This window comes from Mauremys reevesii, linkage group 4 (genome assembly GCF_016161935.1).
Source record: "Mauremys reevesii isolate NIE-2019 linkage group 4, ASM1616193v1, whole genome shotgun sequence".
Classification (NCBI taxonomy): domain Eukaryota; kingdom Metazoa; phylum Chordata; order Testudines; family Geoemydidae; genus Mauremys; species Mauremys reevesii.
In genome coordinates this window covers 145,639,421-145,654,827 of record NC_052626.1, presented here as the reverse complement: position 1 = coordinate 145,654,827, position 15,407 = coordinate 145,639,421, and the positions used below count along the sequence as shown (strand labels likewise).

Genomic DNA, 15,407 nt, shown 5'->3' with positions numbered 1-15,407 from the left:
ATTTATCAGTGCCACAAAAGGCTCATGCTAAGGAATTATTTAAGCTCATTGAGGGGAGCGGTTGCCCAGCGGTTACGCTGCGGCATGTAGAGGATTTTGTTAAGGAAATAGAATGTCAATGCCCCTGGTATCCCGAAGAGGGGTCCCTGCAGCAAGAAGATTGGCAAAAGATAGGAACACAGCTCTTTGAGAAACCGAGAGCAGCAGTACAGCACCTGCTCATGTGGCAGCGCTGTACTGAGGCAGTGGGAAAACTGGGGCCACAGGCGTCTCTCACTGCCGCCCCGCTTCTCGCGCTGACGACACCGCCTCCGTACCCGCGGGTGCTACCACCAGCGCCTGCGGTGTCGGATACGGGGCAGCGGCCCTCGGATCCCCCCGTTGATAAAGGAACTGATCAGCCTTGTTTCCGGGGGAATCGTGGGGGCTGCGTCCGGGCGGCGGTTGCGTTGGCGCGTGAGACGGGGGAATTGAATTTGGAGGAAGAACATCAGTGGGAGGGGGAGTTGCCCATGCTAATGCCTATAGCGGCAGGAGTCGATGCACAGGGCGATGCCGTCAGACAGTGGACGGCGCTACCGTATACAGTACTGAGGGAAGTGAGAAAAGCTATCACGGAGACAGGCATTAGGTCTAATTTCGTGGCAGGCATCTTAGAAGGAATTGGAAATGGCTACATTATGGCTCCACAAGATTGGAAAGACTTATTTCGTATGGTGCTGACCCCCGCCCAGTATATGGTGTGGGACAGTGAGTTTAGGTTAGCTGCTGTGGGATACTCAACCCCAGCTGCCACGCCTGACCAGATTTATGGAGCAGGCCAATTTAGCACTATAGAGGGACAGTTGGAGTTAGACCCAGATGCATATATTCGTACTAAACTTAGTGTTATGAGAGCTTTCAGAAGGGTTCCCGTAAGTGGGAAACCGACTAGGTCTTTCACAGCCACCCGGCAGCAGCCTACAGAGCCGTATCCGCAGTTCATAGATAGGCTCAAGGAAGCAGTACATCGGCAGGTCGATAACGAGGAGGCACAGACAGAGCTTTTACAGCGACTGGCCTATGAGCAAGCTAATGCTGATTGCAAGAAGGTACTGCAATCTATAATACATCGCCCCTCGTACACTTTAGCGGACATGATTCAGGCTTGCGCGGATGTCGGTAGTCAAACCCACGCTATGGCTCTTTTGGCAGGGGCTATAAGACAAGGTAATAAACCAGCAGGAAATTGTTTTAATTGCAAAAAACCGGGACACTTTAAAAGCCAGTGTAGGGCACCGGAGGAGCACATAAAGGAAGGCCCCAGGAAGGGTAGGCCCTCCAAAAATGTCCTAAATGCAACAAGGGGTATCATTGGGCAAATCAATGTCGATCAGGACTAGGGCAGGGAAACCAGTGAACGGGCCCTCCCCGGGCCCCGGAAAAACAACGGGGGCGGAAGAATTGATTAGAGCACAACCGGCAACGACCGGCAGTGCTGGAATAGACTTGTATAATCAAGAAGAAAAATCCTCATTCTTACCGGGGGAAGTTCTTTTAATGCCTACTCAACTAAAAGGGCCCCTTCCTGAAGGGACGGTGGGCATTATACTCCCTCGGTCATCAGCAAGTAAACAAGGAATTATGGTAGTTCCAGGAGTGATTGATGCTGATTATCAGGGAAAAATATATGTTCAGTATTGGAGTCACCTGCCTTTTACTTTAAGACAAGGGGACTCCTGGGCACAACTGATACTGTTGCCATATGAGCTCCCTGGAGAAAAATCACAGGTAACACATACAGGAGGCTTTGGATCAACCCGTACTGAAGGCGACAGCGACTCTTCCTTTCACCCACAGGTGGCGGCGTTGGTACACCGAATATCCCTGCACAAACCTCAACGTAAGTATAACCTCCAAGGTAAGTGGCTGACCGGTTTGTTGGACACAGGGGCGGATGTTTCTGTCATAGCTGAAAAGGATTGGGAACCTAAATGGCCCTCTGAGATAGCCCCTGCGGTATTCGGGGTAGGAGGAAGCCAAGCATCTAAAAAGAGCTCTCAATGGTTACCGGTAAAATCCCAGGAACAAGGCCCCATAATAGCATATATTCAACCCTGCATATTGCCTTTACAGTTTAACATTTGGGGAAGAGATTTGTTAGAACAGATAGGGGCAAAACTGGTTTTGGAAGATGAGTAAGCCTCAGGCTCTTCCGTTACAGTGGAAAACTGATAAACCAGTCTGGGTAGAACAATGGCCATTACCTAAAGACAAATTAGAAGCTTTGCAGCAATTAGTTGAGCAACAATTAAAAGATGGACACATTGAGCATACTACAAGCCCGTACAATACTCCTGTTTTTGTAATTAAGAAAAATCAGGAAAATGGAGGCTCCTTCACGATTTGAGGGAAATTAATAAAATACTAGAACCAATGGGCCCCCTGCAGTGTGGCCTCCCCAATCCAAATTTAATCCCTTATGACTACCAGGTAGCAATAATTGATTTAAAGGATTGTTTCTTTACAATACCGTTACAGGAAAAGGATAGAAAGTATTTTGCATTCACAGTGCCAGTCCTGAACAACGCCCAACCCACAACACGTTATCATTGGAAAGTGTTACCCCAGGGCATGTTAAATAGCCCTACCATGTGTCAGTATTTTGTAAATACTGCTCTTCAGCCTTTCAGAAATAAGTTCAAAAAGCTACTTGTATACCATTATATGGATGATATCTTAATAGCCGGTAGGCCCCTACCCACCACATGGAAAAGTGAGTTAACTGATATCTTATGTCAATCGGGTCTGGTAGTAGCCCCGGAAAAAATACAGGAAGCCGAACCTTTTCAATATTTAGGTCATAAAATGCTTGCAGCATACTCCATGCCCATACTTCCAAAACTTACCTTGCCAAAAAAATTAACATATGTAGTACTACAGCAAATTCTGGGATCCATAAATTGGATAAGACCGTATTACAAGATTCCCACATCTATGCTAACTCCACTGTTTAATGCCCTAAAATTAGGAAAGCAACCGGGAGACATAATATCACTAACAAACGAACAACAGGAGGTAGTGCATAAGGTCAACGAAGCCATGGCAGACAGATGGGTAGATAGAGCAGTACCTGACGTGCCCCCGTCCTTAATCATTCTTGGGGACACTAAGCAATTCATGGGGGCATTACTTCAACATACAAGTGAGAGAGAATTTATCCTCGAGTGGATGTATTTACCACACACACACAAAAACACACTCGTCCCATTGTCTGGAATGTTTGCTCAATTAATCACTAAAGGACGCAATCGAGCACTAAACTTGTTTGCCATGGATTTAGTAAACATTATTATCCCCATCCCCATCGCCACCTGGGAAGTTGCATGTATGCACTCGGAGGAGGTGCAAATAGCCCTAGCCAATTATGTTGGGTCCGTAACACCATACTCCCAAGGATCCTCGTCTCCAAGTTGCTCAGCATATTCCACTGAAAGTATTTTACTTGGTATCTCCGTTCCCATACAAGAAGCTCTTACCATTTTCACCGATGGTGGCCCTCTAGAGGGTGGTCGCTTGGAAGAAAAATGACCAGTGGAAATCCCAGTTTACCTTACATAGCAACGCTCTCCTCAGCGTGCGGAGCTAGCTGCATTAATTCTTGCCTTTAACACATTTTCTGATCAACCGGTTAACCTCATAACAGACAGTTTGTATGCTGCAAATGTTGTTAGTAATATTGCTTCTAGTTGTGTTACTGCATCTTTGGATAATAATTTGCTTGGTTTATTTCTTTCCTACAACTGATATTACGGCACCGACGACATCTATTTTTTATTGCACATGTTAGAAGTCATCAGCCTTTCCCCGGAGAAATCTCGCAAGGCAATGCCTATGCTGATAACACCTTAAAGGCTTTCCCCTGCTCTCCTATGGAAAGTCACTCCTTACATCACCAAAATGCTAGGGCATTGGCCAAGCAATTTTCCATACCACTATCTGATGCACAAGCGATTATTCAGCAGTGCCCTGAATGTACTGGAAACCTCGCAGGCCCCGCTATCGGGGTAAATCCTCGGGGGCTAGGTGCAAACCAATTGTGGCAAATGGACGTCACTCGGTTCCCACCATTAGCTCCCTGGTCCTATTTGCATGTAGTCATAGACACTTATTCTGGATATATATGGGCAACGCCACAAAAAGGGGAAAAGGCGAAACATGTCTGTAATCACCTCATTCGTTCCTTTGCAGTGATGGGAAAGCCATCAGCTTTAAAAACTGACAATGGCCCAGCCTATTGCTCTTCAGCGATGGCAGCGTTCTGCACGCGATGGGGAATCACGCATACCTTTGGCATCCCATACAATTCCCAAGGACAAGCCATTGTAGAACGAGCTAATCGCACATTAAAAACTGCTCTCCTGCGGCAAAAACAAAAAGGGGGAATTGTCCCCGGCAGCCTGACAGAAAAGGAAGAATGGCTGGCTCAAGTACTGTTTACACTCAATCATTTAAATCTATTACCTTTCAATTCTCAATTTTTCACCAGGGCACAACGGCATTATCAGACGACCGAAGTTCTTCCTGCTCCAAAGGTAACCTATCGTCAGCTACCTGGCCCGGAGTGGAGCGGACCTGTGCCACTAATCACCTGGGGGCGCGGTTACGCAGCTGTATCAACACCAAGCGGCCCGCTCTGGGTACCTGCACGATACGTTCGACCATACAAGGATGGCTGCCAGACCTATCCTGGCTAAAGCACATGTTTGCATATGTTATTGTTATAGCTGCAGGATTAATAGTTTGTTGCTGCATATTACAGTGTATTCCTTCACTTATTAGCCTATTTGTCCACGGCTGCCCTTGGCAACGACTTAATACAAAACAGAGCATTCATTATGCCTGCAAATTGCTTAAAAACAAAAAGGGGGAGATGTAGTGAAAACATGCTGTGCTGGCAAACCACACACGTGTTTATTACATTTACTCCTGGCTTAAGGTAAAGCAATGCTCAGGTTATTGATTAAGCATAGACTAGGCAATAGCGCACGTAGCCTCTCTAATAGCTCACGTAGTCTCTTCACCATTCATGATATATTGCACAAAGGGAGATGGCTGTGGGGGAACCAATCAATATGTTACAAGTAACTATGATCTCATGCTCTTTGATCTAATTACTAATAAAAACCCAGCTCAAGAGAGCTCGGGACGCCTGCTTAACAAACCTCTTGACTCCGCGTCTCCTTGATCCCAACAGAAAGGCACTGGAGATGGAATTGTCCAGGCAGAGAGAAGCCACACCAGGGATACTGAAAGTTGTTGATGTAGTAGGTCCATCAGCAGCATCTACTAGCATGGCCCTTGTGAAGAGCTTCCCTGATACCTGTTACCATGTTTCTGGAGACAGACAGCTGGAAAACCACAATGCTGTTAGACTCAGGATCTGAAATAAGTCTGATCCATGGAGAACAGTTGAAGGGGAAGATTTGTATTACAGGAGTTAAATTGGTGACTATTAATTATCAGCCACTGCTGACAGCAGAAGAAATCTAGTTCCCTCCAAACGAGGAGTCCCCTCATACTAAACGGCCCTACTAAAAGATTAGAGACCAAAATCTTGGCCCAGAATCAAAAGGTGATGTTGGTGGGTCACCCAGTGCTAGTAGCCCCAGACTTTGAGAAGGAACTCGTACTACAAATGGAGGCCTCTGAAGAAAGGTGGGGAAGCCATACTGTCTCAAATGGTAAGAGACGAAGAACATCCAATCTGGTACCTTAGTAGGAAACTCCTTCATGGAGAAGGAAAGTGCGCCCTAGTGGAGAAGGAATGCCTCGCAGTAAAACGGGCCACAGAAAGCCTCTGCTATTTCCTGCTCAGACGGAGATTGAGCCTCGTTACAGGCCAGGCTGCCCTGAAGTGGATGCACTGGAACAAAATACAAAGGTAACAAGATGGTTCCTGTCACAACAGCCCTTCTCCTTTAGGGTGTAATGTAGGGCTGGCATCAGGTCTGGCAACAGCGATGGCCTATCAAGAGTACACCGCTTCTCGGTCCAAGTAGACTAACCCCATAGCATGGAGCAGGAGATGGGGGATATGTGAAAAAGTCCAACCTTCCGGCTATAGGAGAGTGGTGGGAGGCAGGTTTATCAACCCTAGAATGGGGAAGGCCCTTTTCCCAGTGAACTGAAAAGAGGTTATCCCAGGTTAACTACAGACACCTGAGTCCAATTTAAGGGCCGCCGGTGACCTTTAAAACCCCTGGTTCTAGTGAGAGACAGGGAGAAGGGGTGAGAAGCAAGCCGCAGCAGGGTTAGTGGCAGCAGGGAGAAAAGGCTCCTCCTGGGTGGGATGCAGCTCTCCTCCCTTATAGGGAGGACCACCAAGTCAACTGGTGGGAGGGACAAGAGCCTTGCTGGGTGAGGAAACCCAGGGGGAAACAGACATGTTGGGCCTGTGGGTGACAAGGACACCTGCAGTGGGAGTATCCAGGCCCAAGGTGAAGGCCTAAGGTAGCGAAGAGGCAGGAAGCCTGCTTTGGCTGCCATGAGCAGGGCCAAATTAAGAGGCACTGCCCCCTCAAGGGATGAGGGGTGAAGGAAGAGGTGCCCAATGACCCAGGTTGGGTCAAATGCCAGCAGGGTCAATGCTGTGGTGATGGTGGTAGACCTGCCAGGGAACCATGCCCCACAGGAGGTCACAGACAGAGGAACGGAGACAGAGGGGACCCAGTGAGAGGTCGGGACCCAGGCTGTGAGGAAGCAGGCTATGATGGGGACCCAGACTCTGAGGTTTGATGGTCCGGGGAATGCTAGCCTACGTAAGCGACTGCGGCCGGGGAACAGGTTGGCTGGACAGTGGAAGTGGAGCTGCAGAAAGCCCACAAGGAGAAGAAAGACCTGGCCCTGAAGTTGAAGGAAAGTGAAGAGAAGCAAGTGCGACATCTCCGGGTCACACAGGCTAGAGGACACCCCTACCCCCAGGCGTGGAATTTTGGGCGGGGAGGTAGTGGGGCAGTCACCCCGCTCCAGTCAGAAAGAGATTAAAAGCAGCCAAGGGAGGTTGATTGGGTGGTCAGCCACAGGTGTGGTGGCACCCAATTAGGGCACAGCTGGCCCTATTAAAAGGGCAGGCTGAAAGGGTGAGAGAAGACTCTTGCTCCAGCTCAGGAGCAGAGAGGACCAGGTTGCCTGGGAGAACAAGCAAGGTGCCTGGGACAGAGCAAGGCTGGTGAAGGGCAGGCAGAGCTGAGGAGCTCTGGCCTGGCGAGTCCACAGGCTGAGGCCTGGCTAAAGGCCAGGGGAGGTACTAGGGCTGCAGGGAGGCAGGTGGGGCTAGAAAGACAACAGGTCCAACCCTTGCCAGTGATGAGCGGCCATTTCAGACTGCAGTTGTCCCCTGAAAGAAGGGGCTAGATGACAACTGGCAGTAGCCACTGAGGCAAGGTGGGTATAGGGGGTTGGGGTTCCCCTGGGAGGGGAGACCCAGAGTGTGGGGCAGTACCCCAGAGAAGGGGCACTGTGGGCCAGGGAGGATGCGGAGCCTATACACTGACATCAGTGGTAAGACAAGTAGTGACAGCAGGAGACACACCAGCTAGCAGAAGGCGCTCCAGTGCTGGAAGAGCTAATTCCCGAGGTAACCAGCAGGAGGCACTGCGCCAGTGAGTGCTGCGCCTTACCACACAGGCACAAGACGTCAGGAAAATTTCGTGCCCATCCACAAAGGAGAGAAGCTTTGGTTATACACCTGGAAAAAGCAGCCTGGATAAAAACCCAACTTCCTTCTTTTCGGTGGGGACCTTACACCATGACTAAGAAACTAAACAACTTGTCTGTTCTCATATAGGACACAAGGGTGTGCCCCTTTGTAATGCATTGAGAGTCAGCAAACAGATTAATTGAAGGAGAAAGGAGGGTGAACCAGGAGGCTGCTCAACCACTATCCCAGAAGGATGTAGAAGAAAATTTAGAGATATCCCAGCAGGTTCTGGTAGCTCATAATGGGAGATCAGTTGTGGAGGTGGAATTGCCAGGGTGTGCTTGGGACCTCAGCCCACTGCCATCTTAAGCAGTCAGTCTGTCCACAATAGACAGGCCGGACCTAAAGGACATGAACCCTGCACTCCCTGTCATTTAGATCCAACTAAAAGTGATGTCTGCATGGTTGAATTTGTTGCAGTGTCCCAACAAATCTCTGATTCTGTAGGTGAGCATTATGATACATAGATCTCACCCCGATGGCGTAGCGGATGATCCCAGCTCTCTCTGCTTCTGGAATCACGGCTGAGTATCGAGTGTAATCATTTTTCATGCCGTCTGTTACCACAATGAGAATCCTGGCAGCTCCATCCCGGGATCCTTTCCGTGAGATAAACATCTTCCTCCTGGAAATGGGGCACAGGCAGAGGGGTTAGTTCTTTCAGCCTCCATGTCTGTGGGTTGGGAGGGGAAGCGCTTGTAGGGGAAGAGGAGGTACCTACACCACTTCCTGGATGGCAGTGGCTGTGTAGGTAAGTTGTCCGAGCTGTCTAACTTGACCGACGAGTGAATCTATGTTGCTGGTGCTCTTGAACTTGTTGAAGTCAAAGTGCTCCTGGAAAATGCTGGAGAACTGCATGAGGGCAAACTGGGAGACAAGAGGGGGAACAGGGCAGGGTGGAGAAAGAGTGGGTCAGAACAGCAGAGATGCTGGGGTCAACATAACTGTGAGGGGAAAGGGCCCCGTATGAGCCCCCAGCCCGCTCCCTGCAGCTCAGCACCCTCTGACGCTGCCCTGCCTGCCAGGGGCAGGGGATGCCGGCGGCTCAAGGATCTGGAATTAGCAGCTGCCAGTTACCAGTGTGTCGGTGCCACGGAAACGCCTTATGACCTCGATGACAAACGTCTTCATCGTTTCAAAGTCAGAGTAACCAATGCTGCCTGAGCCGTCGATGAGGAACATGATGTCTGTGGAGCGTTTGGGGCACTCTGGGGAACAGGGGGGTTACACATTCAAATTCAGCTAGATGGGCCAAGAGACACCAAATGGCAGTGAAACTGCCAAGACATCTGCCCATCTAGCCTGGTATCCCACCCCTTCCCCGCCACCCTCAAACAGGCCCATGGACCCATCTAGCCAGGTCCCCTCCCTGCTGCCCCAGATCAGACCAAGGGCCCATCTAGCCTCTTCCTTTCTTCCCCCTCTGGCCCACATCCCCCCCCCCATCACCTGGGTTCTGGTTCCCCACCCACTGGACTGCCCCTCACCTGGCAGACTGTCCGGGATGCGCCGGAGCTGCCGGAGGCTCTGGTCCAGGAGGAAGCAGTAGCCTTTGACGTACATGTTCTCCCCGCAGGCCTGGTGCACCGTGGGGCTGCACACCTGGGGCACGAGAGAGGGACGGGGTCACTGGGCTCTCCTGAGTAGATCCCCAGTGTGGGAGACCCAGGGCCTGCTCCCCCATGGACATGCAGAGAAAGTTCCTGCCAGAACAGGGGACTCACATAGGGCAGATGGGACCCCAAGACCCAGCACTTGTTTCTCAGAAGGCACAGGGGAGTGACATGGGGACATCACCTGGTTACCGCATTCCCTGCTATGGCAGCACACAATCACTGTCGCCATGGCTACATCAACCGTTTACAGCTCTCCCTGCTATGGCAGTGCACAGTCAAGGTCACCATGGTGAAGTCATCCAGTTGCCACACACCCTGCTATGGCAGTGGACAACCGATATCGCCATGGCAACATCACCTAGTTACCTCCATCTCTTACAACATTGCACAGCCACTGTCTCCATGGCGATGTCAGCTGGTCACCATGCTCACTGCTAAGTCAGTTCACAGTCACTGTTGCCTTGCCGACATCACCTGGTGACCACCTTTCTCCACCACAGCATTACGCAACACTACTAATTACAGGAGTTACCAAAGGACCCCCCCCCTCGAGTTACATCACAATGATGTCACCCAGTCATGAACTCTGCCCAGGTGTCCCAGTTGCACTGACATGGCCCAGTTAGTACCAGCTGTGAGGAGTGGGGCTTGTGCAGGGGGGCTGGCCCATGGCATTCCCAGGAACCAAGTGTCAGACCCCAGTCCCAGCACCTTCCCCCGCCCCGCCCCATGCACGGTACCTACCAGGAGCTGGGAGCCCTGGGCAGCCAGAGACAAACCAAGGGACATCTTCACAGCATCAGGGGGCCCTGAGAGGGCAAAAACACACACCAGAGTGAGCAAATAAACCCCACCCCCTGGATAGAACCCAGGAGTCCTGACTCTCAGCCCCGCCCCCACCACCCCACTCCAACCCACTAGATCTCACAGTCCTGGAGATAGAACCCAGGAGTCCTGACTCCCAGACCACTTGCTCTAACCCACTGCACCCCACAGCACAGGGGGCCCCTACTCTGGATGGGGATCTCCTGGCATTGTCCAGAGCCCGGGTCACACTTGTAGACTTTGCCAGTTTCATTCACATCTCCCGTCTGCAGTGGGGCCCCGACGATCAGCCTGCAGGGAGAGAGCAGAGGGGGCTCAGGGGATGTCCCGTCAAACCCTGGGGAGCGGGGGCCAGGCAGGGCAGCCCAGCCAGCTGGGCCCCTCAGGGATGGGTGTGAGGCACGTAGCTTTGGGGCCCTGAGCCCATGTTCGGCCCTTACCTCCCAGTGCTGGCATTCCCGAACTGCACCACGCTCTGCCCGAATCCCGCAGCAGCCTCCTGGAAGGTGATGGGTCCCTCCACATCCACACTGAATCCACGGCTCGGTGCCAGCACTGCAGGGGTTAAACACCCATCCATTAGAGCTTCCCCTATGCAGAGTGGAGCCAGTGGTGGGGGCTCAGGGACCAGCCCCTCCTGTTTCTAGGACTGACTCCGAGGCCCCCTGCTTTAAGCCACTAGATTCCACTCCCCTCCCAAAGCTGGGGATAGAACCCAGGAGTCCTGACTCCCAGCACCCCTCCCCCAGCAGCTCAGTAAAACTTCCCTTATGTCTAGCCCCTTGAGGGCAATTTCTTGCAAATCAGCCTTCACAGATTTACAGAACGTACTGCCAGAGGGAACCACTGTGGTCATCTAGCCTGACTTCCTGTGTAACACGAGCCAGCAAACTTCCCTGAACTGAACCAGACCAGAACATGTGAGAAACATCCAGTGATGAAGAATCCACCACAACCCTTGGTAAATTGTTCTGGAGGTTAATAACTCTCACTGTTAAAAATGTTACACCTTATTTCCAGTCTGAATTTGTCTAGCTTCAACTTCCAGCCACAGGAGCACGTTAGACCTTTCTCTGCTAGACTGAAGAGCCCGTCGCCAAATATTTGTTCCTTGTCACTATCAGACAATTTTCTAATCTTCTCATCATTCTCATGCCTCTTCTCTGACCCCTCTGCAATGTATCAACATCCTTAATGAACTGTGGGCACCGGAAGTGGACACAGGATTCCAGCAGCACTCGCACCACTGCCAAATACAGAGGGAGTAGGCCCTCTTCACTCCTACTTGAGATTCCCCCATTCATGCATCCAAGGGTTGACCTCAGTATCACACTGGGAGCTCCTGGGCAGTTCTCGGTCTCTCTGCCGAGTCTATCAATTAGTGCAGGGTCTGGGAAGCTTGTGCCGTGGGAGCCAGAGTTGAGACCCACCAAACTCATGTCGTACAAGAAAGACCCAACAGCCAATCGGTGAATCCCTAATGCACAGCATAGCCAACTCCCCCGATGCACAGCTCTCCTCCCTTCTGCCCCCTCCATCCCCCTCCATCCCTGCAAGCCCTGCCCTGGGAAGGAGAATCCCCTTGGTGCCACCAACCCTGAGAGGTGGGCAAAGACCCTGCAGAGCTGTAGGGGGAGCAGATATGGGGCAAAGTGGGTGCAGGTGGGTGGGGCTGGGGGGGTAAAGGGGAAAGACAGGGGCGGAGATGGTCCTAGGAGTGTGGGAGGAGCTGAGGTGGCCTCCCCCATTCTTCCCTTTTCAGACCCCCTCTCCCAGTCTGTATCTCCTTCCCAGTCCATCCCCCTCACTCTCAGCCACCCCTAAGTCTGACCCCCTCCATTCCCTGATGGGTCCAGGCCTCACAGAGGAAAGAGACGTGACATTGAAGCAGGAGGAAGCAGCTGTGGTTTTATAGCAGGATTGCACAATTGCAAACACTGCATCCACTTCACACCTGCCAGACCTGCCACCACATCCTACAGAGCACACACACCCCACAGAGAAGGGGAGTCACACCTGTGACCCACTCCCATCCCAGAGAGTCTGGGGGAACAGAACACAGAGGGAACTGAACCCAGGAGTCCTGATTATCAGCCCCGCACCATCCCTCCTCTAAGCCATGACAGTCCCATTCCCCTCCCCAATCTGAGGAGAGAACCCAGGAGGAGTCCTGATGCACAGGTGCCCTTTTGTAACCATACCCCACTCCGCACACACCCCCAGAGCCAGCCAGGGAGAGGACCCAGGAGTCCCGTCCAGTTGTTCCCATCCGCCTGCCAGAGGGGTACTCACTGGGCACCCATGTGGAGGAGCCCAGCTTTTCCCAGTCCCTCTGGCTGGCACTTGCCTGCACACAGGTAGAGGAGCAGAAGCAGGGGGTCCATCCTGTGCTGGGTGAAGGGTGTGTGGGGAGCAGGGAGTGAGGTTCAAGGACACTGCCTGGAGAGGAGGCAGCAGAGTGCAGAGGAAAGAAGTGATACCTGAAAAGAGAGAAACACTGACCAGAGGAAGGAGAGCGTGTTATGAGGAGGTGGAAGAAAGAAAGCAACACTGAGACACACAACTAGTCAGACACACTGTAGCAGTGCCTGCTCTCAGCCCCTCCACAAATGGAGTCAGAGACCGACTGAAGTGCCGCACCCATGTCCTTTTATTGTTTGTGTCCGTTCCCACCACCTATTATTTACAGATATTTACAGAGACCAACACTCTGGGAGATTGCTAACTTCACAGACAACAGGGCTCTGGAGACCACACTCCTCCTTTTCCTGTCTCCCCCAGCTTCCTGTATCTTAGCCAGCTTTATAGGGCCGGCTGGCTACTCAGACCTGCATGTGGATCCACTCTGGTAATTAAGGCATGGGCCCTCAGCCAGCCCAAATAATCCTTCTTCCCCCGGAACAGGGCTAACAGGAGCCTGGCTTGTTTCTCCTACCCAGCACCCTGTTACACACACACACACACACACACACACACACACACACAGTTCACCAAGAGACAAAAAACACACCTACACTGAAACAGACACAAGCAACTACACAGATGCACACAACTACACTGAGATATACAGACACATACCTCTACATTGAGAGAGAGGCAAACACAAGGCAAACATACACAGACACACACACACACAGAGGCACGCAACTAGACAGACAAAAAAACACTAGATAGATAGAGACAACTAGACAGAGAAATACCCCTACACTGAGAGAGACACACACAACTACACAGAGATAAACAGACACATGCACAATTAGACAGAGACACATAACTGCAGTGGGACACACACAGAGCTAAACACACAGACACATATACACAACTACACTGAGCCAGAGCTAGACACACAACAATACTGAGACACACAAATCACACACACAAAACACTGTCACCCAAAAACATGCACAGTTAGACACCATTATAATCGCACACACAATATGACAGAAACAACCGGACACAGATAGTCACAATCCCACACACTCCTGCACTCACACAACCACACACACTTTTCTTAAACCCAGTGATGACCACTAGACAAATGTTCCCACCCAGCCGTTCCCACAGGAGCAAACCCCTCTGGGCCGGTGCCTCCCCTTTGGCTGTGAGCTGCTCGGCGTGAGAAGGCCAGAGGGCTCCCACCTGATCTGCACCAGTGAGAAGCTCGTACCTGAGCCCCTTGGCAGCTGCACCCTGTTGCAACTCACAGGAGTGGAGCAGGGCTCTGCTAGGCCATGGCCATGATGGAGGAAACTTGGGGAGCAGAGTAGGTTTCAACAGCACAGTGGGTTTCACTTCTTCTAAGTTGCGTTCCTGGGTGACAGCTAACCCCTGTGGTCCACCCTCCCAGTGGCTGCATCTCAGCGCTGGTCAAGTGATGACTGTATAAACAGTCCCCACGCCCCATCCCAGGTGTGGTTGATTCCCATTCACTCTGCGGTCCAGAGGAACTTAGAACCATAGGGTTTGCAGGGACCACAATGGCCATCTGGTCTAACCCCCTGCCAAGATGCAAGATTTGTGGTGTCTAAACCATCTAGAACAGATGGCTCCAGCCTCCTTTTGAAAAACTCCAGTGAAGGAGCTTCCATAGCCTCCCTAGGCAGGGCCGTTCCATTGTCCTACTGTTCTTACAGTTAGGAAGTTTTTCCTGAGATTTAATCTAAACCTACTGTGCTGTAGCTTGAACGCACTGCTGCTTGTCCTGCCCTCTGTGGCAAGAGAGAACAAGTTTTCTCCACATTTTTTATGGCAGGCTATCAAGTATTTGAAGACCATCATCATGTCCCCCCTTAATCTCCTCTTCTCCAAGCTTAAACATACCCAGTTCCTTCAGCCTTTCCTCGTATTACTTGCATTACACCCCTTATATCATCTTTCTTGCTAGTCTCTGGATCCTTTCCAGTTTCTCTGTATCCATTCTACACAGCTGTGACCAAAATTGGTAACATACTCAGCACTGAGTAGAGTGGTACTATCACCTCCCATAACTTGCATGCTATGTAACCTAAAATAGCATTTGCTTTTTTTGCAACAGCATTGCTTTGCTGACACATGTTGTGGTTGTGATCCACCGCAACTCCCAGATCCTTCTCAGCAGTGCTGCTGCCAAGCCAGTTTCCCCCCATTCTGTATCTGTGCCCTTGGTTTTTCTTCCCTGTGTATAGCACTTTATATTTGTCTTTGTTGAATTTCATTTTGTTGTCTATAGCCCAGTTCAACAAGTTATCGAGATCCCTCTGAATTTTAGCTCTATCCTTAAAAGTATTGGCAACCTCCCTCCCCTGTTCCCAAGCTTTGTGTCATCTGCAGACTTGATCAGAAAGCTTTCGATTCCTACATCATTAATAAAGATGTTTAACAACACCGGGTCCAGAACAGATCCTTGTGGAATCCCACTTGAGACCTCCCTCCAATCTGACATCATTCCATTAATAGATACTCTTTGTTTGGGGTTGTTGAACCAATTTTGTATCCATTTAATGGTAGTTCTGCCGAGACTGCATTTCTCCGGCTTACTTATGAGAATGTCATGTGGTCCTGTGTAAAAGCCTTGCTGAAATCCACGTATATTATGTCCACCACATTCCCCCATCCACCAAACCAGCTACCCTATCAAAGAAGAAAATCAAGCAGGTTTGGCATGATTTGTTCTTGGAAACTCCATGCTGGCTGCTATCGATTACCCCATCATCCTCCAGGTATTCGCAAATTGAACGCTTTATATG

The 15,407-nt window shown here is 50.8% G+C and overlaps 1 protein-coding gene across 1 annotated transcript; it reads right to left on the bottom strand.

Annotated features, from left to right (window-relative positions):
- Nucleotides 1–10,263: 10,263 nt before the first annotated feature.
- On the bottom strand, nt 10,264–10,762 carry LOC120404075 (integrin alpha-D-like). The gene is made up of 2 exons (XM_039536083.1): nt 10,623–10,762; nt 10,264–10,473 (listed from the first exon to the last, which is right to left on the bottom strand). The coding sequence occupies exons 1-2, from the start codon at nt 10,760–10,762 to the stop codon at nt 10,275–10,277; spliced, it is 339 nt and encodes a 112-aa protein (XP_039392017.1). The 3' UTR covers nt 10,264–10,274.
- Nucleotides 10,763–15,407: the final 4,645 nt, after the last annotated feature.

Coding starts and splice junctions, on each gene's coding strand:
- LOC120404075 (XM_039536083.1), bottom strand. CDS start 10,762: ATGGATGGGTGTTTAACCCCTGCAGTGCTGGCACCGAGCCGTGGATTC. Junction 10,474..10,622: donor GGGAATGCCAGCACTGGGAG/GTAAGGGCCGAA, acceptor CTCTCCCTGCAG/GCTGATCGTCGGGGCCCCAC.